Source organism: Eretmochelys imbricata, chromosome 9 (genome assembly GCF_965152235.1).
Source record: "Eretmochelys imbricata isolate rEreImb1 chromosome 9, rEreImb1.hap1, whole genome shotgun sequence".
Classification (NCBI taxonomy): domain Eukaryota; kingdom Metazoa; phylum Chordata; order Testudines; family Cheloniidae; genus Eretmochelys; species Eretmochelys imbricata.
In genome coordinates, this window is record NC_135580.1 from 63,686,331 (window position 1) to 63,701,588 (window position 15,258).

Below are 15,258 nucleotides of genomic sequence, written 5' to 3' on the forward strand. Positions count from 1 at the left end.
GCTTTATGTGTGTGACAAAAGGGGCTAGTATCTGTCAGTAAGCAATATTGACTAAGGAGTAAAATGACGGGCTGACAGTTATAAGCTGTACTTCTAATGGCAAAGAGATGTTGAATGTATCCCACCTCGCCCATTGTCAATGCAGCCCTGGCTAGGTGTAGCTTCTCCTTGCTTCCTAGACTTCACTATGGTGAGTTGCCTAGGGCTGTGTTTGGATGCACACACACACACACACACAGGGGTGTAGTGTCAAAGCAAAGGAGGAGAGGCAAGTCGATGGCGGTGCTGGGATCCTCTCAGCCTCTTTTGATAAGGTAGAAATTTTGCATGTAGATGTTCATAGCTGGCCATGGTGGTGAGAGAGTGAGTTGTGCCTTAAATGACACCAATCAGCCTCAGACTTTGAGGGCCTGGCTCTTTTGCAAAGCGGTCAATGGCAAATTCAGGCCCTCTATTTGTTCATGTTTAAATGGTCAACTATGGAGGCAAACCACAAACTTGCCATGTGAATTCAAAGGTCTCGTGGGCCTCCAAGCTCAATGTCATGTAGCAAGAAAAAGGCAATGATGTTCTTCATGAAGGGGAGTTTGTTCCCCAAAGGGTAGTGAGGAAGCATGGCCTGGTGATTAAGGCTCTAGCCTGTGAGCCAGGGAAAACTGGGTTCTACTCCCTGGTCTGCTGCAGACTTTATGCATGTCCTTGGGCAAGTCACTTTGTGTCTCCAGTTGCCCAATGAGGGTAGTGTTTTTCTACCTTACCAGGGTGTTGTGTAGCTCAATACATTAAAGCTTGTGAGGGGCTCAGACAGTAGGGTCCTGGGGGCTGTGTAAGTATGATAGATAACAGGAATAAAAGGGTGATTAACCATCTCCACCTCCTACTATGCTGATTTGTCTGCCTCTTTATGGCCTTTTTCTAGGGGACTATATGGTCATGACGGTTTCCTTTGATCTGAGCAGGCGGATGGGCTATTTTGCCATTCAGACCTATATCCCCTGTATCCTGACTGTAGTTTTGTCCTGGGTTTCCTTCTGGATCAAGAGAGACTCCACACCGGCCAGGACTTCTCTGGGTAAGGCAGACTGTACTGTACCTCCGGCGCCTGTTGTCTCAGCAGAGGTGTGTGCAGCTAGCCGGCAAGGGCCATTTTCCAAAATGTCTAAGTGACTCAGCAGGGCTAGTGAAAATTCATGGGACTTAGACTGTTGGGGCATGTGGGTGCAGATCCTCAATGGTATTTAGGCACCTAACTTCCACAGATTTCAACGGGTGCTTAAGTACCTTTGAGGCTCTGGGACTTAGGTACTTTTGAAAATGTTACCCAGCATCCTAGATGCTAGGCCACCTCGTCTGTAATGTTCCATCCTTGACACAGGCCTGAGAGCAAGCGAGAGCTGAGACTGCAGTTCTGGCTAGCGGAGAATCTGCAGTGCATCATGGGTCTCTGCACGTTAGCCTGAGAGAAACCCTGGCACTTGTTCTCCTCCAAGCCAGTGACAATGACAGACCGACAGACACACATAGACACAGAGAAGTGTTAGATCACGTTAGCAGGCTGTGCCTGTCGCACCACTCCGCCAGCCATGGCTCGCCTGCCACATGGGTGAGTTATGTATCTAACAGCGACTTCCTGAGAGAAGAGTGCTATCGGGGGGAAGATCTCTTTGGTGCACTTGGTAGAGCTACTACTTTTTATCCAGTGGGGTGCCAGTCTGACAGCGGGCTCCGGTAAGGGTTTGAGGCTCAGATGCATGCAGGTGTGTGCACACACGAGTGCAAGGCAAGCGGAGAGGTGAGGACCCTGCTCATTGTCTAGGTTTGCTAACCATCTCTGGCAGAGATCAGGTACAAAGCATATTTTGACTGTTTGGTTAGGATCAAGAGTAATCTCCATTTATTGTCCCGTGATGCCTCCACTATATAGGGATGGTGTCCCTAGCCTCTGTTTGCCAGAAGCTGGAATGTGTGACAGGGACTGGATCACTTGATGATTACCTGTTCTGTTCATTCCCTCTGGGGCATCTGGCATTGGCCACTGTTGGCAGACAGGATACTGGGCTAGATGGACCTTTGGTCTGACCCAGTATGGTCATTCTTATGTTCGTATATATGGGGAGGCAGGGGGTCCCACTAGCAGGAGATACCGTTTAGAGATCTAACAGGTCTTCACCACCTCTAGTTCTTCTGATCCCATTTCCAGGCTCTTAACTCTATTTGTGTTCTGCAGTATGAGGTGCATCTTGTATTCTTTTCCCCTCCCCACTCTCACTTTCTTTCACCTGGCTTGTTGATAACAGCATCAGGCCTGTGAGATCTCCTCTGACACTGGAGAGACCATCATCATTGCACAGGGCTAGTTGGATGCTCTCACAATCTCTGTAATGCCACCCCCACCCCATAAAAAAAAGCAGGGAGCGGAGTGGAGAATTTAATCTTGGTTTCAATAGAGGTAGAGATCAATTGCATTCTAAGCATCTGAAGGAATAAATGTCAACAAACAGGGCATTCTGCAGGGCTGGAAAAAGCACTGTTGCAGAAAAATATGTTCCAAAGGCAGATTTCCACAACTGGATTTACCCAGGAGGGGGCTCTCCCTATGGGATGCTGAGCCTCAGGATGTCAAGAGTAACGTATTCTCTCTATAGCCCTGTTGTATTTCATAAAAATAATCCCATATCTATTTAAAGACAGAGTCAGCCTACATTAGAGACCCTTATGTTACTTTCAGTAGTATTTGAAAAATCTGCTAAGTCATATCCCAGATGCTAATGCAAACACAATAGGAAAATATATTAGGTTGAAATCTACCCCCACTTATATCCTGTGCAACCTCAGCAGGTTGGAAGGGATAGAAGGAAGGATAACTTTGGCTTAGCAATGGAGAAGCAGGAGTATGGAGAGTGCCCACTCCAGAACCCTCTGTACCATGCAGCACTCTGGCTGAGTTCACATTATTGACCACGGGAGCTATTTTCAGAGACTGCAACCTCCACATTTGCTTCCTGTGAATGGGCTACAGGATCCCACATATGAGATATTTGAGCATTTGATCCAACCCCCATTAAAGTCAAAGGAAAGACCTCCATTCACTCACTCGGCTTTGGATTGGGCTCTAACTGCACAGGCCAAATTCATTGTGGGTGTCACTTCATTGATGTTAATGGAGTTACAGGAGTTTGGCCCTTGGTGGACCATAGCTTAACTCGCTCCTACTAGAAATGCACCATTGTTTTCTCCAGGAATTTTACACTCATCACAGGTTTATCCAAGAATCTCACACTTGGTCCTCCACAGTTCAGAGCCTGTAGTCTACCAGCCCAGACCCATTTTGGGCACTAAGGTGTAACCCATCAACTAGAAAAATTTCATTGCTACATGTTAGGCACATATCATGGATGTAGATGCTGGAAGTGGTGCAGCTTTTCTGTGTCACAAAATGTTTAAATGTTATCAGGCATCTAATCCAAAGAAATCAAACTCACAAAAAGGGCCATAACTCGTAGAAACAGTCTAATTTCAGCCAAAATTGGCAGAAACTTTCTAATACAATTCATAATGTAATTATATACTCAAAGTAATACTGTTTTGGGAAATATTTAGTCCACGTGATATATTTTATGCATTTTTCTGTACTACTTTGCCTTCAGTTAAAGCAGAAATCTGGAATCACATGATAGTCTGAGCTTGTTTGTACCATGTAATACATCAAAACGTTTGTCATCATCTGTAGAATGGACTGAGTTGAGAAAAGTTTTTCTGTCTGCTATTTTTATGAAGTTATGCAAATAATAAGGCCCCCTACCCCCTAATTACATAACATATATTTTTGATGTTATCTGCTTGGCTGGAGACGTAAGTCTAAAGCAAACTTAGTACAACTGTAATTATCTTCTTACCATCACTGAATACAATGACAATCTATGTAAACTACTTATATAACAGTAATGATTCTTAGTAGAACGGCTGGAGACTGTCTTGTATGAATATATCATGTGAATAACGAAGTATAATCATGCACTCTTATGTAATTTCTCCATATAACTATAAACTACTGAATGTCTCATCGACACCCCTTTAAGCTATATTAACTCATAAAATAGCCACAGTAATTTGGAGATAGTTGAAACATTTCTATTCTCCCCACAGAACCTTTCTGATGTGTTTGATACTCTGTTGCTACACTCGTCACTGTCACAGCTGCATGCATCACATAACACCATATCTTCCCTGTGGTATTTGCATCTCCTTGTTGCACAGATACTCTCAGAGCCACAATACACAAAGGTGAGGATGGCTTCCGGAGCAGGTGGCAGCACCGCCATTTTAGGAACAAGATGTCCCATGCTATCACCCATCTGTTGTTGACAGGGGACCTTTGAAGATACAGAACTGTTGCATGATTCCATATGTAGGGCTGACCGTTTGCGCATTTCAGATGCTGCCTGAAGGAGGCCATTGTTGGAGGCAGTTTCTCCCTTGTTTTGTTCTTCTTAGCAAACAACATGTCGCGCATATTATCCAGAGATGTACTGTGGTAAAAAAACAATCGAGGTGCCAGTGAGACACAGGCTGCTGACTCTGGGAAAGCTGCAGCTGGGTTGGACTGCAGTTACCTACCTTCAGCTCTTGCTCGTGATACTGAGCAAGGACTACTTAATTCAGCGACTGCTGCGTTCTTCATTAACTGTCTGGATAGGTCAGGGCTGCCCATGCCGTGAATTCAAAGGCATGGCCCTACTTTGTAAAGCCATCAGCAGGTGGAGACATAGCTACCTTCTACATTGTTGTATCATCTTTCCCGTGTGACCATGTCTGATTGTTTCTTCTCTTTGCTCTCAAAAGTGCTCACACTGCCGGTAATGGGAGCAGGCTTATAAATGGCAGCATGCAGTTAGGTTACTGACACACCACCGCTGACATTTCATGCTTGTTCTCGGGATGGGAAAGGAAGATTTTTGCACAAAGCTGGAGGGGAAATGAACAGTATTCACATAGATCACATCATCTCACTAGCCTTCCCCTGAGCTGAACAACACACAGCTCCAAAACCCAATCATCCAAACTCTATTACATTTTTACTTTGGTTTTACAAAGTGATGCTGCTGTGAGCAAAACCTGGAATGCCAACAGGCGCAAGAGACACCCAAAGGCTGCGATAGCATTTCTGTTCAAAAGTACATTTTCAAAGTGCTCTAAAGTTCATAGACCAGTCAGATTGGTGTGGAAATTTGCAAGCTAGGAGAAAGCGTTGGGTACCATTTGGGGTCACGGTCATGGGGTTCCTGAGATTCAGCTCCCTTCCTTTTCCAGCAAATGAGCGCTGTTTAATTTTAAAATGTTCTAAAATGCAAATGCAGAGCCAAACTGGCTTGAGAGCTGGCATGCCTGATGAAGACCCCGAATAACATCTGGGATACAAGTTTGGGGATCTTGGATGACTAGAGCCTCCCCTTACCTCTGACCTGTTTTTACAATGGGGCAAACTACCCTGGGCATGCCAGCAGAGTTTTCGGTAGCAGTACAGACCTTGCTGAAGCAGCAGGCCTGCAGTGCTGAGCTGGGGAGTGCACTGAGAAGGAGCGTGCTCAGTACATGCCACAGGCCCACACCAAAGTCAGAGGAATCTAAGAATGTTCAGTCCACACAATAGGCACACAAAGCCAGATCCACAAAGGGACTTGGGCACCTAAGTCCCATTTTAGGCACCTCCATGAGCCACAAAAATCCCCCCTCAGCTGCCACCCAACCCCATAGGTTCCTAACTCACTTGGCACCTAAGTTTTTGCTCTAAAAGTTCCCTTGGTGCCTCTGAGCACATGTATCACTACCTCAGTCTCGGCACCAGAGGCCTAATCTCACGCCGAAGCACCAGAACAACTCTCCAATCGGGGCAAATAGGCGTTGCCCCGCCTCACTTCCTTGTGGGTCTTGATCTGGTTGGTAGGCATGCTGCAAGCTGCCTAGCTCCACACATGGCAGCTGGGGAAGCAGACAGCCTCCCCGAACCCAAAGCTCTAGGTAACTTTACTCTCCGTGAGGTGGTATCAGGACAGACCAAGGGAGATGCAGTGCTTCTGCCTGCTATATGGCTGACACAAACAAATCAAAACCACATGCTTTCACTTAAAGCCAGCACTCTCCCTAGGATGCCTTTACTTGAAGTCACTGCTTTGTTTAGTCTTAAGCACATACAAACACAATAGGTTACAGAGCACCCCAAACTGATGATTACCTGCTAGGAGTTTGGAGTGGTATTCAGGTGGCTGGAGATCTCAACGTGTCCACGAAGCCATCCACTTGGCCCAGACCCACAATTCCCCTCTTATACTCAAAAAGTTACAGAGACATATCAATAAAAAAAGGGGGTTATATTGCTGACCAAACAAAATCAGTCACTGGGCCAAAAGCAGGTGTTACAAAAACATATCACTAAAAAAAATAATTGTTAATCAAGCAATTTCCAAGCAGTTAATCTGGCAGCCATATTTCCCAATAATAACAGTCCTGAAATATAGCCAGACTTCCTGTTTTTCACAGATGCATACCCCAGCATATCAGAGAGGTGTAGAGTCAAGCCCACTTCATGCGATAGCTGTCATTCCCCCCACTCCCGGCTTGCCTTAGTTATGCTAAGTTCCTGCAAAGGCCTAATAAATGGCTAAATGCAATAAGCAGAATCATTGATAGTCCATCCCAATAACTGGCAATGTCTGGACACCTGGCTGGATGCTAAAAAGTCCCGGTACACCTCCAGACCAAACATAAGTGACAAACCCAGTTAAGGCTACTGAAGAATCACTGGTGGGAGCAGAAGGCTGCAGAACTGCAGGAAGCAGCCAACAAGTATGATTCTACGTAAGTCTCCATGTGGTGTATGGCCCACTCTCCAGTGGCACAGCCCCATCCTTATAGCAGATGGTAACCAGCTGCTCACAAAGACAAGATTCTCTCTCGCTGGGCGGAGTACTTTGATAGTGTCCTGAGCCGTCACTCATTGAAGTAATTGACTTACTCCCACAGCATCCTGTCCTGGAGGAGTTATCTATGGATCCTTCTTTAGATGAAGTTACTAAGGCCATCAAGCAGCTGTCCACCGGCAAATCTCCAACTCGGTATTCCACCTGAAGCATACAAGTGTGGAGGTGCCCACCTGATCAGGAAACTCACCACTCCTTCCAAAATTGTATGGGAGCAAGGCACTGTGCCCCAGGAATATCAGGATGCTTTCATAATCCATTTATAGAAAAGGAAGAGAAGCATCTCTAGCTGTGACAACGATCGTGGAATCTTATTGCTGTCTATAGCAGGGAAGATCTTGCACCGGTTGTCCTCAACAGATTCGTCTCCCACCTAGTGAACTCAGTGTATCCAGAGTCACAGTGTGGCTTTTGTGCTAGCTGTGGAACCATGGACATGATTTTTGCATCCCAACAAGTACACAAGAAGGCTGGTGAACAGAACAAGGACTTGTACATGGTGTTTGTTGACCTAACCGAAGCCTTCGACATAGTGAATTGCAAGGGCTTATGTAAACTCCTTCATAAATTTGGTTGCCCAGAGAAGATGATTGATGTCATCCACTCATTTCATGATGGCATGATGGCCAGGGTGATGGGGAGTGTGATGACTCGTCAGAAGCCTTCCCTATCAATGGCACCAAACAAGGATGCATAATGGCTCCAGTCCTCTTTGCCATTGTCTTCTCAGCCAAGCTCTTGTTCGCATTACGGGACTTCAATAGAGGCGCACATATCCAGTTTAGCTGAGATGGGGGCGTCTAGTCAATCAACAGTGACTTAGGGCTCACACCAAGGTAATTGAACAGCTATTGAGAGAACTCCTATTTGCTGACGATTGTGCCCTTATTGCATCTGCGCTCAAGGACATTCAGCTTATTGTGGACCTCTTTGCCTATGGCTGAAAATGCTTCGGTTTCACAATCAGCCTGAAAAAGATGAAGGGCATGTACCAGCCAGCACCAGACCACCAGCATCATGAGCACCATGATCCCAACAACACAATTGACAACACATCCTTCAGCTCAGTCACAAAATTCTGCTACCTGGGTAGCACACTTTCCAGCAAGGTCACGCTTGGCATCTGGCAGACTCATCCACAGGCTCTGGAGGGAGCGTGGAGTCTGCCTCAGAACCAAGATAAAAATTCACCACACTGTTGTACTCACCTTACACCTGTATGGCTGTGAGACATGGATGGTCTACAGTGCCACATCAAACAGCTGGAGAGTTTCCACCTTCGCTTCCTAAGCTCCAGCTGCTATATCAAGTGGCAGGATAGGATCCCCAACACTGAAGTCCTTGAGAGGTCCCAGATCTCTGAAATCAAGAACATGCTCATCAGGGTTCAACTTTGCTGGGTGGGACACGTGATCTGCATGGAGGTTTTCCTTACACTGAATAGCTGACTGAGCTCGGGAACATGCTCTAAGGGTCAACCCATCCTCAAATAGAAAGACACCTTGAAGGCCAACCTCAAAGCATGCAAGGCAGATATTAGAACCTGGGAACTCTTGCACTGGACAGACCCAGATGGAGAGGTCTGTGCCATGAGGAGTGGCATGTGAGGTCTCTGTAGGAGAAGATAGCACATCATAAGGCCAACAGCTCAAACCCTCCCCCCAACAATGACTGCGTTTGCAAGAAATGCAACCGCATTTGCAAATTCATGATTGAACTCACTTCCCATGTGAGAAGCCCTAAAAACAAATAAACCCAGAACTCAAGTCAACACTAGCTGAACCCTCATCCATCGAAGCAATGGGAGATTCCAGGAGGACCTAATGATTTTAAATTATGACTTTTTATGAGATCAGAGAGGTCTACCTCACTGCTTCATAGTCTACTAGTCACAAACTGCTTTTCTTGTGTGCCATTCTCTCTTGCCATACGCAAACTTTCTGCAGTTTCAGATGGGGTCACAGGAAATGTTGCAATGTTCACAAGTAACTGTCTGGTGTATGGGCTTGTTCCAGGTTCAATGCTAAAAGGATTTGTCATTCTTTCAGTCACAACTTTTAATAACATCTTGGACAGCAATTTCATCAGCAGTCGTGCTTTTTGATAGCTTCTTTGTGGAGATCTGTTGCTGAAGGCTGAATTCCACACATTTGTCATAGCTGTTACAGCTGCCTTAAAATGTGCAGTCAGCTAATATTTGGTCAGAGCCTTACCTTTTGTGCAAAGAGGCTGATTATTCCCACAGTGCTTCTTGAGAGATTGCCTGATGGCCAAGTCATGCCATACACCCTTGAAGGGTCTGGCAGTCCAGTATACTGCTCCCTATGAAATAGAGCATGATATATTTCTGGCTTCTGCTACATTTACATAATCCCATCTACCATGACCACACTAGAAGTCAACTGGAATCATTTCTGCAAATGTCTCAAGCTCCATGGACTTGTTATCATTTCTCTTGCTACAATGTAATCCATCAGTAGTTGGGAGAAATCTGTTACATAGTTTTCCCAGAACAGAAATGTATCTAAACAGATTTTTCCTTGGGTAACACAAGTGTCCATGAGCTGGTGGAGTGATTGGGCGCTGCTTTTGAAGACTGCCAGGGCATTCTGTGTTTCCACTCTCTTTTCTCTGTGTTCCATCTCCCCATCTTCACATGCTTCAGTGCATGTTTGAGCTTTCTCCAAGATGCATCTCTTCTCGTCATCTGGGAGAACATCATTGCTCATGGAATCGCCAAGTGCCATCCATTTCAAGCGATTCATTGCCTCATTCATAAGTTTGTGGATTCTAACACCACAGTTATATCCTTTCCCTCGTAGAGCATGGCTGATGATGGAAGCACCATAGATTTTGGCTTCCACAAGGATGTCTTCAAACCCACTTTCCTGCATCACACTGCCCATATATCACCCATGAAATTCATTGCATGATGTATGACTCCCATCTCAAGGTGAAGAGTGTCAAATTTGTTTTGATTCCTCCATTTAATCAACTGTGCTTTGCAGTAGATTGCATCATCGTACATTACATAGGTCCAGTGTTGGCCCAGAGAGTGGAACATGACCTGAAAATATTTCATATTGCAATATGCTCTATTAACATCAGTTGCCAGTGCAGTAATCATTGGAAATTAACCAATACTCATAAAACATAAAGTAGCAGACAGAAAAACTTTTTCTCAGATCACTCCATTCTACAGATAATGACAAATATTTTAATGTATTACATGGTACAAATGAGCTCTGACTATCATGTGACTACAGACTTTTGCTTTGACCGAAGGCAAAAAAATGTGGGAAAATGCATAAAATATATCGTCGGGGTTAAATATTTCCCAAACTTTCCAAAACAGTACTATTTTGAGTACATAGTCACATTAGGAATTATATTTAGAAGGTTGCTGACAATTTTGGTTAAAATTATACTGTGTTACTTCGAGTTATGGCCCTTTTTGTGATTTTATGATTTTTTCAGATTGGATGCCCAATAGTGTTTAAACATTACATGGTATAGAAAAACTGCACTACTTCCAGCATCTATATCCACCCTGCTGAAAACTAACAGATATGTGCCTACCATGTGATAGCAATTCAATTTTTCCAGCTGATGTGTCATCTTAACTCATTAAAAAGACCCCTTTAGAAATCTGATCGGTAGACTACTGGTTACCTATTGTTCCCCCCTCATTAGCACAGATCCCCCTTGGGTTCTGGTCTTGGGAGATTTGCAGCCATGTCTACGTCATGGAATTAAACAGAGCCAAATTCTCCACTCAGTTACAGACTGACTTTGGTGGAGTTGTGCTGGTGACTTGGTATCACACGCACAGACCAGTTCTACCTTCATTGAGTATTGCCACTGACCTCAACAGGAGCAGGGCTGGGCTCAGACATGACACAGACCATAAAGGGGACACTCGGAGGCATTTTCTGTGGCCAATGCTTTAGAATTGTTGAAAACATTACGAAGTCCCTGGCATTGGGAAGTACATTGGACTATACCATACAAATCAGGTGGCAGTGAGACAGCCTCACGAGGGTTCACTTGTGTGACCCACCCGCTAGTGTAGGATATCCACTTGGGGCTGGACGTTGTGATTCCCCTCTCGAGGAGACATACTCACACTAGCTTGATGACACCTAGCACCCTAAAATAGTAGTGGAGTCGCGGTAGCAAAGACAGTGGCTCGGGCTAGCCACTTGAGTATGTACACACAGGGTCTGGATAGGTTTGTACCAGGGTAGTTAGCCCTTCCCGCCACTCCCTGTGCTACCGCAGTTACTCTGCTATTTTTAGCATGCTAGCTTGATGAGAGCTAGTGCAGGTATGTCTCCTCTAGCTAGGAACCACCCCCCCACACACACACCCCCGCCAGCTCCAAGTGTAAATGTACCCTTCAAGTCACAGATACTCAGTGTAGGAAGCCAAGGCTATGATTCCATAGGGAGGCTCTGCTAACATCCCAGACAATGAAAAGCCAAGACACCAGAACCCTAAAGATGGATTCTCCTTGGGTTACTTTGTCACCTGTGTGTTACCAGTTTTCACGCACAATCTAAAAGCAGACTCTTTGACTTGTGTCTCTTTGAAACATTTGCTGTTTACAGTCCACCTTCTTATACAAACCGTGCCACACTGCCTGTGGTGATATTATTTGTAATGATTTAGATGGTCCTGTAGGTGGGTATGGCACTTTATAGACAAAAAATTAGACAAGGTCTTTGCCCAGAGAAATTTATAATCTAATTTGCACAGATAACCTAATGAGTAAAGGCCTGGCAAGCATGTGGGAGACTGAAGAGGGTTGTGGGGGGGATGTCACAGTGAGGGGAGAGAGTAGGACAAGAATTACCATATGGCTTTTGTATGCTGTCCCCTGTTCCCTGGGACTTTCCAGAACACTCCCAGACAGGACAGTGTGTGTAAATGCATGCCTATAGCTCACACAGCTGGAAACTGCTACCGCTCTTCCTAGCACAGACCAAGAGCATGTGGGAAAGGAGCACAACCTGCCATAGAACTCTTTCCCCCACAGTTAGAGCACTCGCCAAACGGTGGGTTCTAGATTTAGAATAGAACTGGATATTTTTGCGCCTTGAGCTCCATTTGTCTCTGGTAAAATGAGTTCTGGGCAGCCGCACAATTTGCAAAGATGTTATTCTTTGTACGGCATTACAGGCAAATCAACAAGACAGAACCCTGGGCTTGGGAGCTTTTGCACATAACTCTGCAAGGGATAGAGGTAGGGCATTGTGGAAAGGATAACAAGAGCTGCTTTTGTCGCTTGTGTGTCTTGTTCATGCTTGTGTGTGCGCTTTGAAAAGGAGCCACTGGTGTGGGGTGGTCTTGGGTGAGCCACTTAGAGTGTGAGCCTGAGAGTTGTGGAGCACTGCAGCTCCTATTTAAGGCTCAGCACTTTGGCAAATATGGCCCTAGGTGTCTCAAGCCAGAGGCACCCCAAATCAGTCAACCCTCTTAGAAATCTTGGCCCTAGCTTTTAATGACAGAAATTTGGAATGTTGTTAAGTCCCTGGATCAGGTTGGCCCCATCTCTTACACCTTCCTTCTACGTATAAACTGAGCATGTTTGTCATGGAAATCCCAATAGGCACAGAACCCTACAGAGCGTTTTTGCAGCATCCCTTTTCAGAATAGAATTACACTTCAGGTGAACACACTCCCCTGCCCAGCTCTTCCACTATCCCCAAAACAGAACTGTTATACAGTAATAGAACAGCTCGCTCACCTCCTTGCCGGCCAGTCAGGACATCCTGGCTCCCTTTGGAGAGTCAGGGAAAGAGGAGAGCTGGAGCCACTGGGCAATCCTGTGCTGATGGCATAGGGAGGAAGGGGATGACCGGTAATGTTATACGTAAGCAACTGGCTCCTCTCCTTGGCTTTGCTACTTCTGACAGTGCTCTGTGCCCTTGTAGGCATCACCACAGTGCTCACCATGACCACCTTGAGTACCATCTCCCGCAAGCACCTCCCGAGGGTCTCCTACATCACTGCCATGGATCTCTTTGTCTCGGTGTGCTTCATCTTCGTCTTTGCCGCTCTCATGGAATACGCCACACTCAACTACCTGGTGGGAAACAAGAAACCACCGGAGAACAACAGCAAGAAACCCAGACTGGTAGGCAGGGGCAAGGTAGAGGGAGGGGATGGGGAGCTAGCTCTGCTATATCCCAAAGCCACCGCAGCGTGGTAGTGCTTAGGAATGTTACCATCCCGTCTGCACGGGGAACCGCTGTGCTCTTTGGTTCCTGGCCAGTAACATATTGTATTCACAAGGCAGAATGGTGCAAAGCCTGTTCTCATGCTATGTTGTTATGGGGTGCCACTCCAGAGAGTGCCAAAGGGAGAGACACACAGCAATAGACTGGGAGGGAGTGGGGCTCCGGAGACCAGGCAAGGTAGAGGGACAGGCAGTAACACCCCAAAGGGGTGTGATGTTGCAAGAAGCCAACCTTAGAGACTGTAGGCATCAGAGGGGCTGGCGGACCCCTGGATGGGGGGATGCTTGAAGAGGCAGAACTCTAGGAACAAGGGGTGTCTGGGGGCATGGCAGTGCCCTTCAGAGTACATAAGGAGAATTGCTGAGTATGGACATATTACATCTAGCCATTGTACTCATGCCTTTCAGTGGGCTTTGCTTAAGTTCACAGTGGGTGCCATCAACACACCAACCAGTCCTGCATATCTGACCTTAAACAGGGCTTTACACGCAAGTTCCTAGGTAGCATGAGGCTGAAAACCTGAATTCTGGATCTCTCCTGCAAGCCCCCACCTTGTTCTGATGGAGAGGAGCTATGCTGCTGAGTTGAAGACATACTTCCTCTCCAAGAGTGAGCTGTTATAATCACTGCACTGCCCACGCTTTCCTCCCATGGTGAATGTGAAAACACGATGGCAATCAGAGTACATGTCTGGGCAGCATCCTGCACTCCTAGACCGCATCTGGGCTCAGTGGGAATGTGACAGGCTGAGAAAAACATCTGTTGTGTGGGGCATGAAATGTCAGAGACAGCACTGGGGGATTAGCACTCTCAGGTCTTCTCTGCTCAGACCTGTGCCCAGGATATGCCAGGGAACTGAATTATAGTCAGACAGGAAGATGGAAAAGTAGAGCTCTCTAGTATCCCTGTGCACTGAGTACATCCAGGAGATGAAAGGAGACTGACTGGGTCTGTTGTCTGGGCGAATGAGGGTTCATCTTTACTTTAACTCTAACCCATTCTCCTCCTTGTTCTAGCCACCTGCCAATGCCCACATGATGCCCTCCTTCACCACCATCAACATCAACAACCTCATGCACTGGCCTCCTGAGGTCGAGGAGGAGGAGGAGGAGTCAGGCACCCCTTGCCTAGAAGGGAAGGAATGTGAGAGGTTTTTTTGCTGCATCGAGGACTGTCAGACAGGGACGTGGCGGGAGGGCCGCATCCGCATTCACATCTCCCGCCTGGACTCCTACTCCCGGGTTTTCTTCCCCACAGCCTTCCTGCTCTTCAACATCGTGTACTGGATTGCCTATCTCTATCTCTAGCTGTTCCCCAACCTGTGCTGAAATAAACCAGAGGCCAACAAGATTTGCAAAAAAGGAAAAAGGGAAACAGTGTGGCTTCTCATTTTAGTCATTCATTGTTTTGACATTTGCCCAACCTTAACCCCTTCCTGCCCTTCTGAGTAGAACCAGTTGGGGAAAAAATTCATGGCCAAACTCTTTGATAAAAAACAGGTTGCCAACACATGGGAAATTTTCTTGTGAAAATTTCTGGTTTTCTGCAAAAATACAAATCTGAATGCTTTCTCCATTTCCAATGAAACCCCCATAATTCCACAGAAAGTGCTTACAAAGGTGATTTTTTTTTCATTTTGGCAGGAAATCAAATAAATTTCTCGACCAACTCTACTTCTGAGTCAGCTTCTGTTGATATAGACCCTGGTGTAGGGCGATGGAAAAGTCCACAAAGACTGGAGGTGGAGGAGGAGAAACTGGCTACATCCTCCCCTCCATCAGGAACCAGTGTTGTCCAAAATGTGGATGGTACTTGCCAAAAAAGGTGCATGGCCATAGACTGGGGATGGACCAGTGCATTCCCCAGCAGCCTCTACCAGCAGGGCTGCTATGGGACTCTCATTGTAGCCCACAGCTGTCCCCTGCTGTAGCAGGTGGTACCAAGACACAGCAGCAGGGACTTTCCCTGACACTGGTCAGTCTATGGAGCTATGCATTTGTAAAGTTTTAAATAAGTCTGTGAGGATCCATCTACTCTAC

At 46.2% G+C, this 15,258-nt stretch overlaps 1 protein-coding gene across 1 annotated transcript in view; it reads left to right on the forward strand.

The window, feature by feature from the left end:
• LOC144270031 (gamma-aminobutyric acid receptor subunit gamma-4) overlaps positions 1-14,526 on the forward strand; it is a 71,216-nt gene extending 56,690 nt beyond the window's left edge. Inside the window, exons 7-9 of the mRNA XM_077826199.1 lie at positions 920-1,072; positions 12,914-13,116; positions 14,236-14,526. Coding sequence (XP_077682325.1) covers positions 920-1,072; positions 12,914-13,116; positions 14,236-14,526 — 647 coding nt within the window. The remainder of the gene's footprint in view (positions 1-919; positions 1,073-12,913; positions 13,117-14,235) is intronic.
• Positions 14,527-15,258: the final 732 nt, after the last annotated feature.